Consider the following 24,875-nt stretch of genomic DNA (forward strand, 5'->3'; position numbering starts at 1 on the left):
GTGTCAAGCGCGTGTTTATCCCAAACTAAGAGTCTTTTAAGCATAAATATGGGGAGCAGCTCAATGCAGCCAGACTTTCTAATTCCATCAAAGGCTTACACAGATAAATGGCGCGGGCTCCCTTCTTTGTACTTCGTGTTATACTGGGTCCTCAATGGGATTGCTATCCTTATCAAACGGATACAATATCACTAAGTCATACACTGGCAAAGTCAGCTTAACATCAAACGAAATTACCATCTTTTGCGTTTGACACATGCAATGACGGGCACCATTAATGAGACATCTGCTCCTGTGTGCAAACGTTTTCTCCTTGGCAGGACGGGCAGTCGCGAACGGTGCGACAGTTCCAGTTCACAGACTGGCCCGAGCAAGGAGTGCCAAAATCCGGCGAGGGCTTCATCGATTTCATTGGCCAAGTACATAAAACGAAAGAGCAGTTCGGCCAAGATGGGCCCATCTCAGTCCACTGTAGGTAAGTGAAAGTCGCACGCTAGGCCAACCTAATTTTTAAAGACAAAGGAAACGAGTAATCCGTTTAAGTTGCGGCACCAGCAAATGGTTCTCTCCGTCTCTCTCCCCGTGCTCAGCGCTGGCGTCGGTCGGACCGGCGTCTTCATCACCCTCAGCATTGCCTTGGAGCGAATGAGATACGAGGGCGTCGTGGACATCTTTCAGACCGTGAAGATGTTGCGGACGCAGAGACCAGCCATGGTGCAGACAGAGGTACTTGTGCATGTAGCGAGGGAGCCCTTTTGTCCCTTTGTCGTAGAACCCGGACCTCCGCATGCATTCAATCTCTTAACACTATTGAACATGGTAAGTTTTGTAGGTGGAATTGTCAGCCATGTAAAGAAGGAAGAAGTAGATCACGGAGGACGTTTAGTAACGTATCCTGATGCCTTTGTACGTTCCACAGTCTTTAGGTACTTTGTCGCCGCAGTCAATATATCCAAATACAAGGATAGCAAAGGAAGATCACATCATTTGTTAATGGCGCATGGGAATGAATTGTACCTTTCCAGATTCACAGTAGCTCTAAAGCAGTGGTTCATATTGCATCATACATACATGACCACTTTCTTGTTTGCTCAACATAGTTAGCACGAAAGGACTACAGTAACAAAGAAATCACACAACGTACCAACACAACATCCGCAAGTCGACTTCTGAGAGCACCAAATTCCCTGCAGCACAGATAGGCCAAATAATGTAGTCTGATCCCCTGCAGCCAATGATGGTCATCACAAATCATTTGAGTCAGATGTGTCTTGACCTTCACCGAGTCCGGGAGAGTGACTCAACCAAACCCCTGGGGTTCGATCGAACCCAGGTTAAGAACCACTGCCCGAAAGTAAAGCATGACTGTGATGCCAAAGACCCCTCGCATGCCTTCAAACCATCACATCACTAAAATCAACAAGTGGTACAGTTTGGTAAAGCTTTTGACGGAACTGAAATGTGTACCGCCTTCAGTTTAGTCTTCCCAAGCATGCCCATCAACACGGAATGTCACCATCTGCAATTTAGCCATCATTTCCGAAAACTATTTGTTTGTGTTTTTCCAGGATCAATACCAGTTCTGCTACAGGGCTGGATTAGAGTATCTGGGAAGCTTTGATCACTATGCAACGTAAAGGACTCAGCATCGGAGGGAAACGCGGAAAGGAAAGAAAAACCCAGTTGCGCCTCTCTTCTGAGCCATAAATTACTGCTTGAGACCGTACAAACTCCTAGCAAACAACTCATTAAGTGTTGGATGTGCGACATGAACCCGTAAAAAAAACAACAACAAAAAAACAGATTTCCCGGAGGACCAAGTATTTTCCCAATCTGAGTTTAAACTGGCCTTGTCACCACATGATGGAATCCGGACCATTGAAGCACCTTGGTGGATTTTTGGGCTTCAAGGATTCATTCGGGAGCGAACAAACCCGGCACAAAATGTGACTGGATCCGGGCGAATGCGTTGCGAGAGCCTCCAGAGGAGCGTGGGGAACTTGACGCACATTGTAAAGAAAACTATCACAATCACACCCATCGGGAAAAATCTCAGACAATGCTCGAACGGACCCTGACGACGTTGACGTACCCCCCTCCAACCCCCCTCCTCCTGTCTCAATCTTCATCATCAAAAGTTTGTGAGGGGATATACAAAAAAAAGATCTATGGAATAAATCAAATGATTAATTTAGTTTTTTAGTACTTTATTATACAGCTGATGTGATTTCTTTTGAAAATGTGTAAATTTCATTTTTTTACACTCTGAAAGAAGCATATTGACATACATGTTTTCCCTCTTCAGGCTATTTGTGCAGGAATTACATTTTTGGTTTGTAGCACATTAATTGACTTTTTTTTTTTTAAAGGCTCAGAGCCAGTCTTACCCATTGGCCTTGATTGTTTCCCATTGCTTTTGTCGCATACACCCCTCATCTGATAATCTGGGGCTTTGTGGAATCAACAGGGATGAGCAAAGTATGAAGTCGCTGCTATCAATTATCTTCGTTCTTCCATGTCAGGATGATGAGAGGGATGAATTGGATCAGAGATTTATATCTACATATACTATAAATATATAAACACAAAATAATATTGGAAGCAGAGTTTAAAAGAAAATGTTACGGTTGGGGAAGGTTTCGGAATGTTGGGGAAAATGATGTTTCACTGGAATGCACATCAGTAGGACACGATTCTGATTCAGTGCATCTTTTCTTGTGCAATAAATGGTGTTATTAAGTCGCGACACACCGCCCCTTGAAGGCGTCACGTGGAAATGTTCATCGTCGGTCTGTCACTCGCCGCTCGGTGCAATTGGGCAAAGTACAAAAACATCTTGTATGTTATTTAAACCCTTTCTTCAGTGTTCCTTTTCTCATTTTGCATTTAGAGTGCCTTATATTTATGCCTGTTTTTATACCATTTCAGTGTATTGTTTGAGTATTCAGCATATATGTCAATATATAAATATATATATATATATATATATATGTGTGTTTATTTACAGTAGTATTCACTATGTCACATGAGATTATATATGCAAACAACATTTTTAAGCTCATTTTTGTCATTTTCAGTGGCCTTACCGTGGCTGGGTGGGTGCGACTAGTTCACGGACCTGGAGGGAAAATAGGAAAATTAAGCTTTTCAAGATTTCAAATGTTGAAAGTGAGCAGGATAAGGACAGGGTTGATGCTACCATTCATTCAAATTTGTGGAGATCACCCAAAACACATCTGGAAATCCCACACGTCCACATGCATTCGGTATTGGTTCACAAGCCAGCGGAAAAATGGCTACCAAAAATGGCCTGAATGATCTTGACAAAAAAAATTGCAATATTGAAATTTCGTGCACACTCAACACAAACATGATGGGCATTCGGCTGGTCAAATTATTCCACGTCGTGAATGGTGCTACATACATTTTTTATGTATTTTTTTATGTAAAAAAATAATAATAATACAGCTTGCTTAAATTTCAGAATTTCCGACCAGATTTTTTTAATAGAGCAAAATGGGTGGACAGCCTTGACTAAACAAAATTCAACAATGCATATTAACCCTTTTTTCATCCGGAATTTCATATATACACGACACCATTTGCTTTCTGTGATAGCTTCATGGATGTGCATTCCAGGTCTTTCTTCCCCTTCGAAACACAAGCTATTATGTTATCTTTTTTGTTTATTTCCAGATATAATAGTACTGTTATTATGTAGTGGCTAAAATGTTTTTCTTTTTATGTAAGAAGCATGGTCAAACGTTGCAGGATGGCCCAAGTCGGCCCGGTAAGGAAGATTTGCACTTTCTCTATCTTTGTACTATGCACTGCCCTATTGATTCTAAACCCAATAATATATTACTTGAACCCATTATGAAAAAAAAAAAAAAAGTCTCCTTCAACGTTCACTTTGTGTGTATGTAAATAACACAAAAAGGTATCAACTATTGAAAAAAAAGACCAAAAAAAAGTTGTGGAAAACAAATTGAAAAAAAGAGCATCCATTCTGTTGTTGCGGTTACTCCAGCAATGACTCCAGAAAAATTCTGCCGCCCCGCCCCAAGGTCACATGTTCAGCTTGGAGTGTCATTAACAGAAATAAACGTTGTGTTCCTCTGCTCTCTCTATCTATCTCTCGTCTGGATGCATAGACTGAAAATGAAGTCATGAAATTGTAGAAAAAAAGAAAGAAAAAAACAGCTTGTTAAAAAAGTTCATACAATTACCTCTGATTAGTTGTAAGTGTAAATTGTTTTGTTTTTTCTGAATGAAAGGAGTGCTTTTTATTTTCTTACTTAGGTCACATTGGTGGGGAAAGAAGTCTGTATGAGAAATCAAAAAGTCACATTTGTTATAAATGAATTCTATTAAAAAAATGTCTGTGTTATGCACTGGGGTTTCACTCGATTCTGTCCATCAGGCATCAAAACTTGACCGCCTTGCTCAAATGTTTTGCAATTTAACCTCACCTATCTGTCCAGCGGTCTTTTCCACTCTTAATTGAGCCAAGATATGTTTTACTTCAGAAAAATATTAGGGTGCACACAATCAGAAATTTCACAGAAAGTATATACTGTATTCCGAAAAAAAAAACATTATCAGGAATTAATTTTCAGACCATTTAAGTGAAAAGTAATTTACTGGATAACTACAAATCTCATGGCACAGTGGCTGGGAATTACTGCGCTAGCAATATTAGCTTAAAGTTTGTGTGTAGCACAATCTGGAATGACCAAAATACAGCACGTTTTTTACATTGCACCCCGACTTCTAATGAAGACACTCCAATGTGTCGTTTTTCCAATGAGACCCGCCAGTCCAAACATTACACGCTTGCCATTTTCCAGCCCAACTGCTCATTCCTTCATGTTTACCTCATTTCTCCCTCACTTCTTTCAATGACCCTGCCAGGTTTGGGCTGGAATGAGTCGACATGGAAGACTGTAATGTTGTGATTGCCTACCCTCGCACCATTTTTACCCATTGGCTGTCACAGCGAGCAAGACTAATCTTAAAGTTGAGCAGTGAAGCAGCTGAGCAAACAGACATTGCGCCCGCTGCCAACTCTTCCGGGCCCGACTTGAGCTGGAGGCGACGCGGCGAACAAGTGGAGCGTCTGAAATGGACGGCTACGGCTGTGCGAGCAGCGCCGCCCGAGGGCCTCGTGCCATCGCGTCGGTGAAGGCAGCTGTGCCGCGGAGAGACGGGCGGCGCGCCTTGCAGCCAAGTGATGATGAGGGTGATGATGATCCGTACGGGGGTCCTCAATGGAGCGAGCGGCCGTTCGCCGAAGACTGACAAAGGCAGATGCGAGCGGACAGCACCGTGGAATTTGCTTGTAGATCAATTTACTTGGAAAGACAAAGGATCATGAATCAGGATCGGTAAGATTACCGAATGAACAATAAGGATTAGGAGTGGGAAAAGGTCGCTACATTTCTGCCGGAGTGCTGAGAAAGCTAGAATTAATCCTGTCCGTGGAATATCACAGAATTCCTCTATGGGAACGTGGATAAGGCAACCATGCTTTGTTGTCCTAAACCTGGGCTATCTAGGCTAGTTAGGCTAGTTAGGTTGGTGTGGTGCTGTGGCAGTGCAGTCAGTCGGTGTAACCTGGTACGCATGTAGGTCAGTTGGTAACCAGGCAAGCTGCTTGTTATTGTTTGGTAGGCCGATAAGTTGCTAAGACAGCAAGGCTAGTTTATTAGCTACCAAGGTTTGTGGGGTGGTTAATAAGGTTATTTTAGGTAATGAAACAAACAAACAAAATCAAAAAAATATTTTGTTAACGAAATAAAATACAACCGAAAATGCTTTTTAAAAAATGAAAACTTACTGAAACTACATTTTATGCTATAATTATAGCGAAAATGTTTTTCGTTTTAGTCTTTAGTAATTCATTTAATGCCTTTGGGGATGATTTTAAATGTGATTTTAAGTAGATTTATTTTGATATTAACCGAAATAAGGACGTTTGAAAGTGGGTCACGCAGAAGTGACATCATCTAGAAAGCACCTTCAGATGACGTCGCTCCTAGGCGTCAATTTTTCATGCTTGACTTTTGGCTCCATTGGCTCGGCTTGCCTGCTTTTCCATTTAACTTACCCTGGTGTTTTTTAATTGCGCACAAGTGATACACATTTTTTTGAACTAAAACAAATACTGAAACTAACTAAAAGTAAGCATTAAAAAAAATACTAAAACTATTAAAAACAGAACCACGCTCAGAACTAATTAAAACTAACTAATTTAAAAAAATAAACAAAAACTCAAAACCAACTAAAATGAAAATTCCAAAACTATAATTATCCTGGTAATTAATGAATGTTAAATTGCCTTTCGGAGCAAGCAGAGCATTACAGAGAAGTGACTTGAATGAAACAAAAGAATGGATTTTCCCTCTCTCAATAAAACTCTGACCTTAAGACCCAACAAGAAAAAGGCAAAATATACAATATATACAGTAGGCTACTTGAAGGCAATTGCACATCAATTATCCTGTCAAAACGGTGTGTTATGTGTGCATGCGAGGGGCTAGAGGAAATATAATTTATGACCTCCCCGACAGTTTTTTTTTTTCTGCAAACTGAAGCAATAATACACCTTCACTTGTTCACTTGAAGCTGCAGTCTTTTCATATGCTGCCACCTCACCAGGGGGATAAGTACAGTATATTTGGTGACCTCAAAGGACACGGTGTCAATTATTACGGGCCACGGCTCTTTGCTGGACTTCATACCCTAATCAAAATAAATGGCCTGGGCAGCAGAAAGTGAAAGGCACTAAACCGTCCAATATTCCCAAACAAAAAATGCCACAAACAAATCCATTAGGACAAGGTAAACGGGACGCATCAGTGCTCTTGGCACTATTTGAATGGTTCCAGCTAAACCCCGATCGGATTCTGTAGTTTTCTACAGCAGTGATTTTCAATCAGGTTGCCGTGGCGATGTGTTGATTTGACTAAATTCAACGGCAAAAGATTCAACAGTGAAAGCTTTAATACACCGTCAACGCATTAAAGGTCCAGGCTAAGCAATGTAGTGTCAGATGTATTAAAATGTCCTGAAATTAATTGTACACCCCCTGCCCCCTCTTCCAACACCACTCAAGCTGCTAGTCATTTAACTGTCAGAGCATGTGTGTCATTTCAGGGACGCACAGCAAGAGAGCTTTTAAGCAACCAATCTCAAGCACAACAGCGCTTTTATGCTGTCTGTCTTGTTTTCAGACCCTTGTTTAAATCTTCAGCTCTAGCGTACGGCGTCAACAATGCGCACGAACCTTTTGCACTGTCAAAAAAGGTTTAAAAACACGGCAACTGCACAAAGTATGGCTAACGAATGGATAGCTAATAGGTCAAGCAAGTGGCTAAGGAGACGGAATGTTGGGGTTATGAGGTTATTGGTTGATTGGTTGGTTGGTAGTTCCTGGGGGAGGTTGTGTTCTATCAGGTTTCTGGTTCTTCTGACTGCTAGGGTAGGACGTTATGCTGGTGGCCTTGTTGGGAGGGTAGAATGATGGTACATTGGTTGTAGGTGGGTAGATAGGTAGGTCAGTAATATTTCCAGGGTAGTTGGGTCGAGTGGGGTCACTGAGTAGGCATAGGGAAGACGGGCCATTTGATCAGCAGGTTGATAGACGGGTACGTAGGTTGTAGGCTAGATTCTAGAATAGCTGTATTGTGTAGCTAGGTCAGTAATATTCCATGTTTGGTACGCTGGTTATTTAGACAAGTGGGTAGGTAATAATGAAAATACATTTAATTTTTAAAAAAAACTCAGCGGTAGGCTGGTTTCTGTAGTAGACATGCCTGTACGACTGGTGGACTAGTAGGTCAGTCCTAGGCTAGTTTCTAGGATTGATGTGTAGGTTGTGGGTAGGTTGGTTGGTTGCCTGCATTGGTAGCTCAGTGGGTAGGCTGGTTTCTACAGTAGACGGTAGATGGTATATGGGTAGAAAGTGCTTTTTGTATTGTAAGATGCAATTTCTAAAGGCACAGGAATAAAGCTGAGCAATGTCCTACGGCAGGAAACAGGCCCGACTGAGCAAAGCAGTATAGAAATACTAAACGGGCCGCTACCTGGAAATAACTTACTCCTTCCCATCATGTAATTCAATAAAATGGGGCTGAGCACAGTCCGCAGGGAGCTAGCAAAGCATAAAAATAAAAAAAACTGCAACGGCTCTGACTACTACAGCTCAGGGCCATACAAGAGCATTTAACTAGCACAGATTAACTACTGTAGTCCCACCGGTGGCCTACGTGTCTTAGTGTAGCCCCTCAGGGATGGAAGATAACAGCCAGGGTCTCAGGGAGGGGGAGTCGGTAAAGGAGCCGCACAGTGGAATCATTCGGAGGTTAGCTTAGCAACCTGAGCTGCGTTGGAACGTCCTTAACCGGCATCCTGTGCTTTAACATTTTTTTCTGTGCTTCTAGAATCCAGTACTGTGCTCTTGGAAAGGTCTCTGATGCCAAGGCAGCAAGGTGCAAGCCTTCGGCCACATCGTTACGTGGACCACTATAGTACTTTAACAATTAAGAACAACAGTAACCTAATTGAATTGATGCACGCCCTCAGGTTGTGCTCATTAAAATGTGTTATTGTGTTCTTTATTGTCTCAACATGCTGTGGCCACCAACTGAGGAAAAAAAAGAAAAGACGATTGCAGATTCAACTCAAAGTGCTCGATCTCAAATATGATCTCATTCTATGGATGACGTATTTTTCCAATTAACTTAATGGGTACAAGATGAGATTGGTAGCGTATGTCCAATATGGTGTCATCCTTTCAGGGGGACCGCCCTGCACTTTCATATTGCTGAGTCATCGTTTCTACAGATGAGGTCAGCGTTAAATGCTACAGCGCCAGCGGTGACTTCGAGCACTCCAGCGTAATGTATTAGCACTCTTTAATAGGACTTGATTTCATAGATTGTTTTGGCCTCGGATATCTGGTGTGGTTTAAGAACTGTCTTCTTTTAGTGAGAATGTAACCCCTTTGCCTGGTATCCTGCCTAATCCGCGAGGAGATTGCGACTAAAAATACACCGAAAGAAAAGCAAAGTACTGGCGCTAGCAGACGATTAATGCAGCGAATTATCAGATGAAGGTGATGTCATGTCATCTTAACGCCGGGAAGATTACAGCTAGATTAACCAATGGAGAATACAGACAAAAAAGTTAGCATGTCACTTCAAGAATTAAAGCAGCCTGTGCTATGATTCTATCAATTGACTGTAGGCCTGCAGTTAAATTTAGAGCTGATACAATAGCCTCGCCATAGCAACAGAATCCTCATCAACGTGATAGTGTAGTCGTGTTGTTGTGTACTCACTGTACTCACTTTGTTACTACTGCTCAATTTGCGCGGCAGTCTAGAATGTTGCCTTTCAGTTCGGATGACCGCAGTTTGACCCTCTGACAGATGGGGGCCCTGGGAGATTAAAAAAAATGTCATTAAAATGGAATAATCATGTTTTTCCTCAGGCAAGTGAGGGGGAAAAAAATGCTTACAAGTAGAAGCAGCACGAAAGAATCCAAGTGTTTTGTTTTCGTGTGTTCTACATGCCTTCAAGCAGCGGTATTAATGTTGAGAGGAAATGGATCCCATGTGCTCGCTTTCATCCCACACGAGGTTAGCGACTGCATCCGTGCGGAGCGTTCCCACGTTTGGGTGAAGCAACATCTGACAGGGTAGAATCCCTACAAGTCCAAAGATGTTCTAGGTGAGTATAAAAAGTTTTAATCTTGTGAGAGTAGTCATCTTATGATATTAAAGATAAACAAAGAAAGAGTCATATTTAAACAACCTCACTAAATTCTCCACACTTGGTCAGGATTTACACTGTTCCAGAAGGATACCAGTGTTCATATTTGAAGTAAGCATGGTTTCCCACCCACTTGACAATCTTTAAATTCCGGATCAATGGAAACCAGTTCTTTGGTCTTACATAGAAAAGGCCAGATTGTAAATGGGCCCGTGTGCACAGGCAGCTTCATCTTCTTCTCCTTCCTTGCGCCCGATCCTCCTCTTTTGCGACACGTGTGCCTTGAGGGGCGCCGCTAACAACGTCTAATTTGACACTCTTTTCTGAGAGGGGCCCAATTTGGAGCTTCCTTAAGCTGCCGTTTAAGTAAACAGCCGCCGACAATGTGACTAATCAGAAAAGCAGGAGGCGAGCGCGGGCAGATGCGCCTCCGCATTGCAGATGAAGACGTGCCGGCGTCCAATCAATCGGCAATTAGCGTCGTTTCACCAGCAGCTGTTACGGCGACGTGCTACTATTTAACCCTTAAAACACCGTTGTGCATGACATCTGAAAAGTAGGGCTGGGGGGAAAAAAGTCAACCACGTCGGTTAAGTCAACATTAAATATAGGTTGACTAAAAATGTCTGCCTCCAAACTAGGCCAGAGCCACGTTTCTACACAGACCATTTTTGCAGAGGTAGTGGACAGGAAGTTATTGAGCTGATTGTAGCTAACAGGAAGTGGCTTATGAATGGACCGTCAATTGGCCCCTGCGGGTGAAGCCACTCATACAACTTCAGTGTGGTTTTCATTGAAAACACTTATCAGCAGGGTTGGGGAATCAAGGTCCAGAGAAAACAAACCCTGAAACAGTTTGACTTTAGCCACAGGTGCTTCTACTCAACAGGTGCTTCTATGAGCTTGTTTACCTGCCAGTTAAGTAGAAGCACCTGTGGCTAAAGCCAATCTGCAGGGTTTTGAATTTTCTGGCCCTCGATTCCCCAACCCTGCTTATAAGTGTGTGATTTATTCCGGGATCTCTGTAAGAAGTAATGGGAGCCTCTCAAAACAACAACTTTCGCAGTCTGCACTGGCAGGGTGGTCGCTATGAACGGTATGTGCTGCTTTAAAGACCCCCTTTTTCTTTTATCGCTCAGTTCCTTAGACGCCAATATTAGATTTGTCTCAAATGTTCTCCAATTTCGATACTGTAAATGTATAGGATCGTATGCTGAGAAACATTTCTTGGGAGTGGTAATATGGCAGCCTTGTGGCTTCAAAAGTCTTGGCCGATCAGTGGTGTGAATTAATGCCGCATTCGAGGATGGTCGGAAGTCGGATTTATCTGAGTTGGGTTTTCCCAGTTCAGACCTGAAAGCATTCGAGGCAAAAGTAAACAACCAAAATGGCAGATAGTGATAAATTGTTTTTTATTCTGGTCCTCAAAACTCATTATGACCTCCAGCAAACTTGTCTTTTCGCAATTTTGCTTCATTTATTTTTATCTTATTTCATAAGCATCCCAATCTATACAGTTCAGTAATTCACCGTATTATTTCATGCAGGGAGATAGCGGCATATGTTGTGTTACGTTATGTTAGGTATGTCAAATATTTATGGATGAAGAAAGTTATCTAGTTTTATACTCGAGTAAATTGTGTTTCACGATCTGTGTTTCCAAAGGGGTCGCCATTGAAGTGTGACGTCACATTCTAGTCCGTCGGTAAAGTTGGGGTCCTTTTGTATTTCCGACTTCGCAATTGGGATTTCCGAGTTTATGGGGGTGTTCCCGTACACACTTCCTGGTTTGAACTCGGAAAAGTCAGACTTCTGACCATCTTCGAATGCAGCAAACACAACCACCATTTGCTTGTGTTTATCTACCTTAAATGGCAATCGCTAGTGCGCTAAAGCTAATCTTGATTGCTAACCATTTAGCATAGGCTAATTTTGTTGGCGTTTAATGATGCTCATGCACAGAAAATAATAGTTAGTCTTTATCGAGACAATTCAACTCACTTTATAACCTTAGTGGATTAGCAAACAATAAATAAAACAAAACAAAAATCATAGTGACAGCCCTACAGAAAAATCTCCGTCATGTTTTGACATCCTTATACGCTTATGATGGTGAAGACTGAACACTATTTTCACATTTTAGCATGGTCACAGTTAGCATGGTTGTGTTCGGCATCATTAATATTATTGCATTTAGCATTGTTGCATTCAGCATTTAGCTTTGATATTTATTCATTTTTTTCAGTAACCTTTGAGCAAAGACTCAATGGTCACATGCGTGAATTTCATGTATTTATATGTCTTTTTCCTATTCCTGTCCTTTCTGATCGTGGAGGAATCTTTGAAATGCAATTCCTTATCTGGCTCTCCCGGGAAAAGTATCAAATAAGAAGTACAGCGTCAGCTTCACTGATTTGAAGATTAGGCCCTCTGGAACAACGGAAAATTAAGCTCGTCGGACTAAAGGACTGGTTTTAGGTTGGTCTAGCTTTTTACACTGTTCCAGAGAGTATGACTTTAGCCACAGGTGCTTCTGATGCTTCTGCTAAAGCCAAACTGTGGTCAAGGCATATTCAAACTTTAAAACTAACAAACTTTGAAATTTGAAGCCACAGAAAATCATTGGTCAGTTTTTTAGAGTTGCAGAAAGACTCCACTAAATGACCAGATGTTTCCATTTTGTGGACAATCGCCTGACTCTAGTCTGGAGCAACGGAAAATGGTTCTTTTAGACAAAATTAACAATTTGGGAGCAAAGTTTTCCATCAAATTTACAATATTTGGACTGTAAAGCAATGGAAAATGTGTACTTTTGGTCAGATGTGTCCAGTTTCTCTATTAATGGACTTTGGTTGCTCATGAAAAAAAAAAAAAAAAAGTATGTTGTCTTGGACGCTAGATCAGCTAGATCCAGATTCCCAGATTGACGATGTTTGGGAAGACTCTCCACTCCTGCAGAACAGGATATAATATGCTGGTGGTTTTTGTATTGCAAAGATGGTAGAATGCGACATTAGCTGCTCATAAAAGCCAAACCGGAAGTCCATGCCAAACAAAAAGGATTGATGGAAGCAGGATCCTCCCCTGATGTCAAACTAGGGCTGCAGAATGCGCGAAGCTTCACAGCCCACTGGCTTCCATCAGGGCTCCCGCTTCATAATGAGCCATTGTTTGCCGTTTGCTGTTTGCGGGCTCATCAAATTAAATTGCAAGGCTCACTGATTCCGCCAACAGGTTTTTTTTTTCCTCAAAAGGAAAAAAAAAAAACATTGCCTGTACAAAAGAGGAAAAGTGTTCTAACCTCTAAGCACGTTCAAATTTCTAGTAATAGTACAAATGCAATCAAAGTAAACGGATCTTAACGTAATTACAAACTCAAATTGTGTTCCTTCTGGGAGGCGGATCCGAAAAAGGATGGTATGGCGATGTGCCTGCGGGAATTTATTGAGCCACCACAAGTGCGTTGGGAGTTAAGTAAGAGGCTTCAGTCTGCTCGATTGACACCACATTAACCTTTAAGTCCATCAATAGACACCACAGACATGCCAGCCAGTTGACTACATGCGGCTGTTTGTGTTGATTCATTTCAGTTTGCTTGACACCGTACCCTGCGGTCAAAGGGTCCTCCAATCGACATGTATCCCACCGGGCTAATGCTAGAATGCCGTACAACCTCCGAAGACTCGAAGGAAGATGCGCTTATTTTTTCATGCCGCAGTTCTAGATTTTTGCTGAGTTTTCATTATTTCCTAGAAGGGGGGGGGGGGGGGGATAGAAGATTAATGCATGAAGTGGTTGACGCCACATAGTAGACGAGCAGAGCGGAGTCGTCGCGGGAGCAGTAGCCAATCTCGACGTGTCATCACATCGCTTAATTTCACACTTGGCTTGAGACTTTGGGACGTAACGTCGTGGCCATATTGCCGCGTATGCTCCAATCACGGTCACGGGCAATATGAAGTGTTGTTTTAGGAAATACGAATGCATGTTAGCTAGCTAGCGTTACATGGAGGGATTTTACTGTAATAGAAGACCCTGAAAACAGCCAGTCCACCTTCCTGAGTCCAAATGTATTGTCAGTTACTACGTAGACAATGTTGGATGGTCGTATGCAGTTTTACATGAGGAAAAAAAAATCCCGTTTTCTAGAGGAAAAAAGTAGCATTAGCGATGACTTGCACGCTCATGGACCATAAACATGAGCGCAAACGCAGATCAATGAGATTCTATTACCGTCCTATCTCATTTCCCCACAGCTGAATTGAAAATGGCCCCGAGATGGATCGCGTCATTACCAATTCCTGCCGATCCACGGGAGCTGCAGAGGATAGTGTGAGTTTTCGCTGCGCGCAAAGAGGTGAGTGGGAGTTCACGCCACTATCGCAAACGTTGCCAATGCCGGACGGGCTCAGAGAACATTGAGTTTGCTGCTGGATGGGAGTGGAAAGAGATGGCAAAAAAAGGGGGTAAAAATAAGATCATTGTCACATTAAGCAGAAATTTCATTGATTGATTTGAAATCAAAGAATGGATAAATTCATATCTCAAGGCACCAATATATAAAAAAAAATTGTATTAGACATTAGTATTTTGAAATTAAATGCGTATATATATATATATATTTATTTTTTTATAATGTCAGTTTGGAATATTGTGTAGAATTTTGATGAGGATAATTTTTACATCACAATTGTCAAAATGAAAATTTTTGGCCTCACTTTCTTCATGAGTTTGAATGAAATGGATGTAAACACACTGATGAGGAGAGAGGCCTGTGCCATTTATGATTAAAAATGGCCCCTGCCTGCTTCTTTCGCCAATGAGCGCTTATCTTTTTGCAGAGTGCATACACACACACACACACGCACGTCCATCTTCCCACCACTGCCGAAGATAACAAAAATAATTAGAGAAAAAAGAAAAAGAAAAAAAATAATAATAATTAGCTAACACTGGACAAATGCTTGGCGCGAAAGGGATGAAACACCATAATGGTTTATTTATCAAGTTCTTAAAATATTTTTTCATACGATGTACAATAAGGCTTTAAAAAGGTTAAGCACAGTGTTTAAAAAAAATATATATACCATATACAGTAGGACATTAAAAACTATGTTATCTGAAAGTACCCTCCATTCATTTAGATGGAAAAGTGGAACGAATGATATCCAATGGAAAAATGGACCCAATAAAAAAAAAAAATCACTCAATAGCGCCACCTAGGCATGCAGTACCCGCCATTCATTTAGATGGAAAAGTGGAACTATGATAGTCAGTTGGTTAGCATGTAATCACTTTGCATAATTGCCATGGATAAATTTGACTATAACCCGCGACCTCACGTTGATCAGTTGAACGTATGGAAGTGGAACTCCAATGTCAGTCTCATTGAAAATGAATGGGGAAAAGTTTATATTTAACGTTAAATTGTTCGAATACTGTAAGTAATGTGGAATCAGACGATAAATACCTCGGAAGGCGTGAATTTTTTAAGCAACGGTGTAATTCGGAAGTATTATGTGGGAGTTGTTTCTCGGCAAAAAAAGTGAGGAGAATAAAAATCACAACAAACCTAATTAAGGAAATTTGTAAATGGATGGATGGAAATTGATTCAAACATTCTGCATCTAGTGGAAGAGCGTTTCATTGTTCTGCCTGTCACTACACGTCATTGGCATCCATAAACGATCAAAGATACGCGTGCCATAAATAATCACTTTCAGATCAATGAAGTTAAAATTATATAATTTCCCGCAGGCACACTCGATCTTTCATGGCACATGAATGTGCCGAGGCGCACTGTTTGGGAATAAACCTTGTCATGTCAATGGACTAACTGAATACGCATGAATGATAGTTTAGCACATGATGTCTCAACAAAATGGACGATTAAAGTTCGAGATGCATTTCAAACAAACAGCTTTTTCCCCTGTGGGTTAAGCGCGTGGTACAAAAATAAGAACACATATCTTTTGCGGAGGTTTTTAGACACTTGAACAGTATTCTATTGATCTACAATGTTGGCGGAATTTTAGGTCAACTGGACTGCGGCGGACCTGACAATCGCTGCGATGGAAAATGAAGAAATATCGACTTAAAAATACAGCGTGCCATACATTACCCCGCTAAAGTGACGTCTGTGCCATTGTTAAGCTCGGCCACCTAATGACGGGAAACTGATAAGCGGGTGTACCGTGTCATCGCCGATGTAAAACCAAAATAGATTCAATTAATCATTTGAATGGCTATTAGAGAAGAAAGGGAGACGATGGGAGGGGCCTAATGAAGAATGATGACGGCTGAAATATTTGAGATTTTCTCTTGGAATGAACACGGCAAAATGACCTTTTCAGCTTTTCCTATTTGTGCCAAGTCACAGGTTGTCTCCTTGACCCATTCGTTATAGTCCTTTAGCTTCACATCACATTGAATTCTGTCTACAGCTCTTAAGTCCTCATTTCTGATGCAACGTCAATCTCATATTCATAATTTACTTTCCATTTGTTCTTTCAAGTTATATTTAGTTTTCAAGTTTTATTGTCAATACATACCAAGACAGATATTGCATGAAATACAACACCTGACGTCCCAGTAAGTCCCAAGACTTGTGAAAATAAAAATAGTATGATAACTAAAATAACATCATAAATCAATAAGAGATGCAAAGGTGTGGCTGCAGCAGAATGAAAATGCAAGAGGATGGAATTCCACGTTTATATTTTGAACTTGACAAAAATAAGAGGGAACATTTTCAAGGTGTAGGAAATCTATGAATAATCATTGTATTAATATCGTTAAAAATTATATTTATTTATTTTTCCCTATAATCACCCAACTTTACTTCATTATCATTTTCAGTAACGATTTCATGTGCAAATGATTTTCATTATCATTCCCGTACGCCCACTTGAACTCTGCTTTTGTTCTCTCCGTTGGCTTCGGTTAACACGTTGCTCCACAACCTCGTTTCTTTCCCTCTCTTGTGTCTTACCCTGCCCTCCAGTGCTGCTCTTTTGCTTTTCACTGGCGCTATCTCGCTTCCGCAGAGGCCAAGTTGAAACGGCGTTGCGAAGCTGACTTCCAAGCCCCGCGCCTCGCCAAGCGGCCAACGCGCTCGCTGCCGTTCAGCCGGAACGTGAAATATACTTGCCACTGACTTGTTGTATATTCACCGCCTGCCAGCTACGACTTCCTGACAAATGACTGCTAAACGCGAGATGCTCGCACACCAGCTTAAGACGGCGGCAGTGTTCCCGCATCAAATCTCAAGTCGTCAAAGAGAACAGACGCGTGCGAAAGGCACCTTCGCCTTCCACTCTTCGCCCTCCTACTTGTTCATTTCACAGACGGTTAATCGTTACGAAGATTATTTAATTAAATAACCGCCTGACGACGGACCGAGAGTGATTCGTCGGCGAGGGTACAGAAGCATTCGCATGAGAATTTAACGCATTTTCCAAGATGTCTCTCTTTGTCAAAGTATGATCTGTTCTATGTAGTCCTAGCAGAGGACCCTCGACAACGCTTTCTTCTCCCATGGTCACCACGGTGCCATTTATTGACTGGAACACGCGGGCCCCATTGTTGGGGTGTCACGACGCCGCATGCTTGAAAAGCGACAAATCCCTGTAGGCTGTCAACGCGGTCCCGTTGTGCCGCATTAGTCTCTGTGGAGAGCGGTGGCGTTAATGCTGACAAACACTGCAGAGTGAGCATCATTTAACTTCACATCCATTCAAGCCCGTGCCAATAGTCGGTGGCGGCATCGCTCACTGACAGGGTCACTCGGCATCAGCGGTAATAAGAAGAAGTTAAAAGGTTTGGCCGGCGCATACTAAACAGTTTTCCCCCTGCTTCTGGGGTCAAAACTGTCCAAACTAATGCCGAACATTTCATTTCAGTATTGCAAAGCTAATTATTCTTTGTTGATGTTGCTGGAGGGCACGCGCTGTTTGATTTCCAATTTATGAGCTCAAATCATTTCACGGTCCTTTGGAAGTCAGGTATGAAGATGCTGATTTCCTTGTCACAGCCAATAAGTCAACTGACACAAAATTAGATTGATCAGACATCCCGGTTTAGCGGAGACAATCACGATTTTGAGCCTTATGTCGTACTTTTTGCAGGGCCCATCGCAGCGTCCCGTTTTTTTCTTCAAGTCCATCAGCAACAGTAAGCCAATGTGTATTTCAATCACATAGTTGTCATGGCGATTCATACGGTAAACCAATTAAAAAGCTAAGCTGTTAAACTCCTTCTTATTTATTTACTTACTTACTTATTTCCACATTTGACATTTGCGTTCTCAAGCTCATCCGCATCTAAACACGAGCAGGTGTGTTTTTGTCATACCAGAACTAGAACTACTTTGTGCGCAGAGGTGGCAAACTGCCCCAGTTTCGCTTTAGCCCTTGGTTCTAGCTAGCTAGGGGTAAATGAGCACCATGGGAGCTAGCTAGGGAGCTAACTAACTAGCACCTGAGGCTAAAGCCAAACTGTGGCAGGGTTTTTACCTTCTGGCCCTGCATCTCGCCACCTCTGTTAAATTGTGTGTCCGTGTCCAAGAATCATGAGAAATGTAGCGCTACTAGCTTGCGGTCACCGCCACCGGACAGACCCAACACAAGCTGAGCATTTCTTGCAGTGTTTTTTCAATGCGCAGCCGGCTTCCAATAAGTTGGATAATGGTGAGTGCTTTGACTTGTTTGCACTGTTGAACTGTCAACCAAGATAGCGTTTAGCATTAGCTAAAGTAATAACACAACCGCCAGTGATGTGATTGACTAGTGATTCCATTTGTTATAAATAGTTCCTGATAAGAATTTATTTCTAAATCTGATTTTCAGCTAAATCGTGGAGTTCGGAATTGGGACATGAAATATGAATCCCTGGAAATTGACACTTTCCGACCTGTTCTCATGTGTGGCGCATAAAGGTTCTCTTTGAATAGACAGCTCCGGTCTCATAAATATGTCATAGGAGCAACCTATGACCAATTCCAAGAGTGGCGGCGGGGGTGGGGAGGGACAGCGATAAAACTAACACAGCTAATCTGCACATTTTCATGCATCATTAAAACATCAGTCCAGAGGTGCGGGGAGAAGGTCATTTCAAAGTAGCGTGACGTCACTTGACTGTGCTAACTCGAAATTTCTGCTGCAACGACTCACTCAAGATGACCGCAGTATTGTTCAGATCCCAACAACGTTTGACTCAAATTCACACACATTGCGGTGACGTGGTCAGACAGAGACGCCATCACGGTAGCCAAGTACACCAAGTGGATAAACAAAGTCTTAAATTTCCGTTGGCAGCAACTAAGAGCAAGCACACGCGGTCATGAAAAGGAAATTGAAGCAACAGTGGAAACATTCGCATTCATCGATTTGCATTTGACAAGATGTGTGAGAATTCAAAGGCTTTTGAGGGGGACAACATTTTGATGGGCCCGACAACCAATAATTAATCAGGGCTTGGTCTACGTGTTAAAATTTTCCACCTAGATGTGATGAATCTCTTGTTCCAACTTTGTGGCACAAGCTTGGGGAAAGCCCATTTCTGTTCCAGTGACAACGCCCCAGTGCAAAAAAAAAAAACTAGCTAAAAAAGGGAATTAAATTATATCTCAAACACAAAATTGATGGAGGACAAAGTTTGCAACAACGGTCTAAGGTCGGAAACAATACTTTGAAATAGACATTTTCCCCAAGTGGGCGAGCAACACCGGGGTGGGCTTCAGCAAAGCTAACAATTAAAACTAGCGAGGAGAATTAGCACCGCGTAAGCATGTCATTAAATGGCAGGGACGCGGAAACAATGTGGGCCTCCAAGGTGGCATCCAAAGATAGGCCTCAAATCCCCCCTCCCCACCACATTTACGTAGGTGGCTGCCCTTCACCGCAGCTTCTCGGGGATAATAATCCACAAAGGATTTGGCACCTTCTTGATATGGGTTAGACACTTTCACAATTTAAAGCTCTTGCGCATGAATTTGGAATGACAAAGTTTGTGCATTGTGCACTTAATTATTTGTACATCATTTACAGCACTCATAAACAACGCCATGGAAAACATAAATGACATCCTAAGTCACACATACTACAGTACAATTGTTTTGTACAGTTTAAGTCATACAAGTATAAATGCAAAGTTAATATGATTGACTTACACATCACAGATAGTGTTTACCAGCTGTGTCCGAAAGTATTTTTTTGGGCGGGCCGCATACCGGCAAACCGAAGGATGCAAGTGCTACTTTCACAGCTAAACCCCATCAATCCAGAAATTGTCTGTTATTTATATTTTTGTTAGTTATTTATAACACCTGCTGAAGGCAATGAGGCAAACAGTTTGGGATTCTTCATGATTTTGGGGTGGCCCATTGCCCTATATCCCACTAGAAAGATCCGTCCCTGCCCTTGTATATTTAGAAAAGCCCTATAAGTCAAATGTATTAGTTGGGGGAACACCCACACCCAAATAGGGTTGCAGGCCATGCCAACAGTTATTTATTTATTTATTTGTTCTCTTTTTTTTTTTTTTTCTTTTTTTTTAAGAGCTCAGTATTGTTCATTCGGAAATGTCATCATCATTGCTCTTTTATTATTATTATTATTTTTTTATATATATATATATATATTATTTATTTATTTTTATTTTTATTTTTTGTGTGTGTGTGTGGGGGTGAGTATGCGTGCGTGCGTGCGTGCGTGCGTGTATTTGTTAGCTCACCAGAAAACCTATTAGAAAAAATCTCATACCGTTCACCTAAACCGAACACCAGGAGACCCGAGGGGACCAAAGAAAACCAAGGAAGGTGAAATCCAGCACCGACCAGACACCCCCAACCAGAACTCCTCCCCAGCCCAAGAAACATCCAGACCCCAACAAATCCAAAAAACATAAAATCAGGGAGGCCTCAAGAGACCAAAGGAGAGACCGAGAAAAGGAAGGAAGGACAGACGAAGCCGCGTGAGATCCGCAGACACCAGCCTCCACCGATTCAATAACCTGAGGAGGAAACAGATTGTGTCTGAGTTTCGGTAGATGCTGGTGTGGTGGATCTGGCATGCATGAAAATCTCCACCAAAGAGGGGAGCCGTCGACCCCCGCCGGAACAGAGCAAGCGCAACACCTCAGGGCCCCCCAGGCCGCGGCAGCGCCAAAGGACGACCCCCGGGCCCCCGGGACAGGGGACCGCAGCACTGCTCTATCCTGCGGCCCCCAACCGATGGCACCCCCACAAGCCCCCCCCCCCCCACCACACACAAGTTGTGTGGTGTATTAAAATTGGAGGGGAGTTGTAGGGTGAAGACGGTGTTTCCACCCTACCCCACCCCCCAAAGTGTGTTATGTGCCCTATATGTCTATAAAAGTGTATTGTGCAAACCTAGTGTAGTGAGTTAAGAGGAGTGACCAGCGGGGCCCTCCCCAACCGGGCGGGGGCAGGAGGCGCACCGGCCCACCAAGCCCCCACCCACCCCACCAGGACCCCGGCGGGCATATGGGACCCGTTCGGCGGGGCGATAGGGCTCGCCCCCCGGATACTGGGTCCCGCCCGAGGTGCCAGGACGCCCACTGGAGCGGGGCGGGCACGACACCAAACCCCAGCCACCCCCGCCGGCCCCCGTAGCACCGAGACCCGGGCCATGGATGGAGCCCCCGGCCCAGGGGAGGGGAAGGAAGGCGTACCGGGGAGGGGGAAGGGAGGGGGGAAGGGGACGACAAGAAGGGCAGGGGGCAGCGGCAGGGACGCAAGGAGAGGGGGAGAGGAGGAGGAAGGGTGACGAGGGAGAGGGGACAGGGAGGCGGAGGACGGGCGGGGAGAGGCGAGGAGGGAGAGGCAGCAAGGGGGAGGAAGGGGGAGGGGAGAGGGAACTACCTGGCACCCCGGCGGCCCACAGGCCCCGAACCGCGTCGCCGGGCCCAGATCGACGGACCGTGCCGGAACGGCGCCGCCCCCGACACCAGGGAAAGCCCCGCAACGCAGCACCCCCCAAGAGACCCAGGGAACGGCCAAGACGCAGCCGCCACCCAGCAGCCAACAGAGGGGCAGACCCTTCCACGCCCAGCCAGGGGGGACAGCACCCACAGAATTAACCCACTGGCATGCCGTGAATCCGAATATCAACCCCTGGTGCCCATCGGAGGTGAATCCGCTCGATCCCGCTGGCAGCAGCCGGGTTCCTGACTATAGAAACACAACCATTAGTTACAAATTGCCTAATACAGAAACATCAATGCAAGTTATAACGCTGCTGTGGCTCTCGCTAACAGGCAGAATTAAAATCCAAGTTTAGGTTAAAAAATTCTATATACGTAGACCATGTTTCTTTAAATTTTGACATTTGGTTTTTATTTGAGGCAGATATTTTTTCCATTAAAATATGATTTATGAGGAGGTCAGACCATTGGTCGATATTCAAAGTTTGTTTATTTTTCCAGTTAACAAGAATTGGTTTTTTTGCGATAGTAAGGGCTACAAGTATAGATTGAAATTGTTTATGTGGTAAGTCAATTGTTAAGTCACCTAGCAAACACAAGTTTGGAGAGAACGGTATCCTACAGTCCAAGACAGCGGAAAGTTTTTCTAAGACTTTAGTCCAGAAACACATAACCGGAGTACATAACCATAAAGCATGAAAATAAGTGTCTGTAGTGTTTTGTAAACACTGGAGACAAATGTCGGAGTCTGAGAGTCCCATTTTCTTCATCATATATTGAGTAATGTATGTTCTGTGAATAATTTTATATTGGATAAGTTGTAAATTTGTGTGTTTTGTCATTTTAAAAACGTTTTCACAAACTTGAATCCAAAAGACAGATTCCGGAGCTATAGACAAGTCTGTTTCCCATTTTGAGATGGGTAAAGACGTTTTATCAGTATATGAAAGTAACTTATATATTTTTGAGAGTTTTTTTGTTGTTGTCGGAGAAAGCTTGGTAATATCTTTAGCTAAAACAGGCGGTTGGAGCGTACCCTGGAGTGTTGGAATTTGTTTCTTTATCATACTTTTAACTTGCAAATAATGTAAAAAGTTTCCGTTTTTTATTTTATATTTTTGGAGCAAGGATGTATATGATATAAACATATTATCTGAGAAGAGATGGTGGAGATGTGTAATTCCTTTCTGCTCCCACACATTCAAATAAAACGATTGGTTGTTAATTTGAAAGTCGGGGTTATGCCATAGGGGAGAAAGCCCGCTGGGCTCCACTTGGGCTTTTGTCATTTCTAGTGCCTTCCACCAGGCAGTCAGGGTGGCGGAAATCATTGGATTTTTAAAGCAGTTATGTCGCTTAATCGATGTTGTAATAAAGAGTAAATCTAGGAGTCTGAGGTTATTACAATCCTTCTGTTCTAGTTCCAGCCAACAGTTAGTATCTCCATTGGGTTGTGCCCATAAAATAATATATTGTAGCTGGTTGGCTATATAATGTTGCATAAAATTTGGTGCCTCTAGACCTCCTTTGGATTTATTTTTCTGAAGAGTAGATAGACTAATCTTTGCTTCTTTTTTTTTTTCCAGTAAAATTTTGTAACGGCTGAGTCCAACAACTGGAACCAGTTAGCCGTAGGTTTAAATGGAATCATTGACAAAAAATAGTTTATTTTGGGTAAAACTTTCATTTTAATAGTGGCTATTCGTCCTATTAGAGAAATAGGAAGATTATTCCAGCGCTCCAAGTCACTATAAATGCTATCCAGAAGTAGAGTGAAATTTAAATTAACTAAATCAGTTAATTTAGGTGAGATTTTTATGCCTAAGTATTTTAAATTACCTATAGGAAATGAGTAGTATGGGTCCTGGCTTGCAGGGTTCCATGAATTTTCTGTAATAGGTAGAAGTGTTGATTTTGTCCAGTTAATAGAATAGTCTGATAACTGTGAGAATTTAGTTATTAAGTTAAATACTTCCCCTAACGAAATAGCAGGCTTTTCTAAATAAAGTAAAATATCATCGGCATATAGATTAATTTTATGTTCTGTTACCCCAGAGTGAATTCCTTGAATCATTCTTTCCTGGCGTATGGCTAATGCAAGCGGTTCAATAAATATTGCAAATAATAAAGGCGACAGTGGGCATCCCTGTCTTGTGCCTCTCTGTAGAGTAAAACTCTTAGATATAATCCCATTAGTAGTAACAGTAGCTTTAGGAGAATCATATAATACTGACACCCAGTGAATAAATGACTTCCCAAAGCCAAATTTATTTAAAACAGCAAAGAGGAAGGACCAGTTAACTTTATCAAAAGCTTTTTCTGCATCCAATGATATAATAACTGCCTTTTTATCATGCCGCTGTGACATACTAATAAGGTTAAAGAGCCTTCTAATATTATTAGTAGAGTGACGCTCTTTAATAAAGCCTGTTTGGTCGCTATGAATGATTGTCGGGATTACTGTTTCTAATCTAGATGTAAAAGCCTTAGTGATAATTTTAATATCAGTGTTAATTAGTGAAATCGGACGGTAACTTGATGGAAGGGTGGGGTCTTTTTCTGGCTTTAATAAAAGTTTAATTGCTGCTGTATTCATGTGTGGGCGTATGTGACCATTAGTTTTAATTTCTGTTACTACTCTTAAGAATAGTGGAGCAAGCATTGACCAGAAGTGCTTTAAAAATATAGCCGGATAACCATCCGGGCCGGGTGCTTTGCCATTTGGCATACTATCTAGAGCACTGTACAACTCGTTTATAGTAAGTGGTGCATCTAACATATCTTTATATTCAGTAGTTACCTGAGGTATATTTAAGCTACTGAGGAATGCCTCAATATGCTCTGGGTTAGGTTTATTAGTTTCTGAGTATAGGTTGTGATAATAATTATAAAAAAATTGATTAATTTCTTCTGGTGATTGTGTACATTCACCAGTTGTCCCTTTAATAGCCGTTATAAGCGATGTTTCCCGATTACGTTGAAGTTGGTTTGCAAGAAATTTACCTGATTTGTTATTATATTCAAAGTTGTTGTATCTCAATTGTTGTATTATAAACTCTGTCTTTTTAGTTAACATATCGTCTAACTGTATTTTTGTATTTTGTAAGTCAGTCCATATTTGGTTATTTGGGTTTATTGCGTACTCATCCGTCAGTT

General features: G+C 42.2%; 1 protein-coding gene and 1 long non-coding RNA gene across 24 annotated transcripts in view; one reads left to right on the plus strand and one right to left on the minus strand.

Moving 5' to 3' along the window:
• Positions 1-4,394, plus strand: part of ptprda (protein tyrosine phosphatase receptor type Da) — a 236,499-nt gene extending 232,105 nt beyond the window's left edge. For all 23 annotated transcript variants that reach the window (XM_086058898.1, XM_086058901.1, XM_086058902.1 and 20 more), the window contains 3 exons: positions 321-475; positions 591-726; positions 1,569-4,394. In XM_086058898.1, coding sequence (XP_085915024.1) covers positions 321-475; positions 591-726; positions 1,569-1,637 — 360 coding nt within the window. In that variant the 3' untranslated portion in view covers positions 1,638-4,394. The remainder of the gene's footprint in view (positions 1-320; positions 476-590; positions 727-1,568) is intronic.
• The window catches only part of LOC147159692 (uncharacterized), a 32,539-nt gene continuing 11,949 nt past the window's right edge, over positions 4,286-24,875 (minus strand). The window contains exons 3-5 of the long non-coding RNA XR_015090487.1: positions 9,578-9,711; positions 9,353-9,442; positions 4,286-5,354 (exon numbers count right to left, since the gene is read on the minus strand). This is a non-coding gene — a long non-coding RNA (uncharacterized LOC147159692). The remainder of the gene's footprint in view (positions 5,355-9,352; positions 9,443-9,577; positions 9,712-24,875) is intronic.

Source organism: Leptonotus elevatus, chromosome 17, assembly GCF_054856555.1.
Source record: "Leptonotus elevatus isolate MCC_2025b chromosome 17, RoL_Lele_1.0, whole genome shotgun sequence".
Taxonomy (NCBI): domain Eukaryota; kingdom Metazoa; phylum Chordata; class Actinopteri; order Syngnathiformes; family Syngnathidae; genus Leptonotus; species Leptonotus elevatus.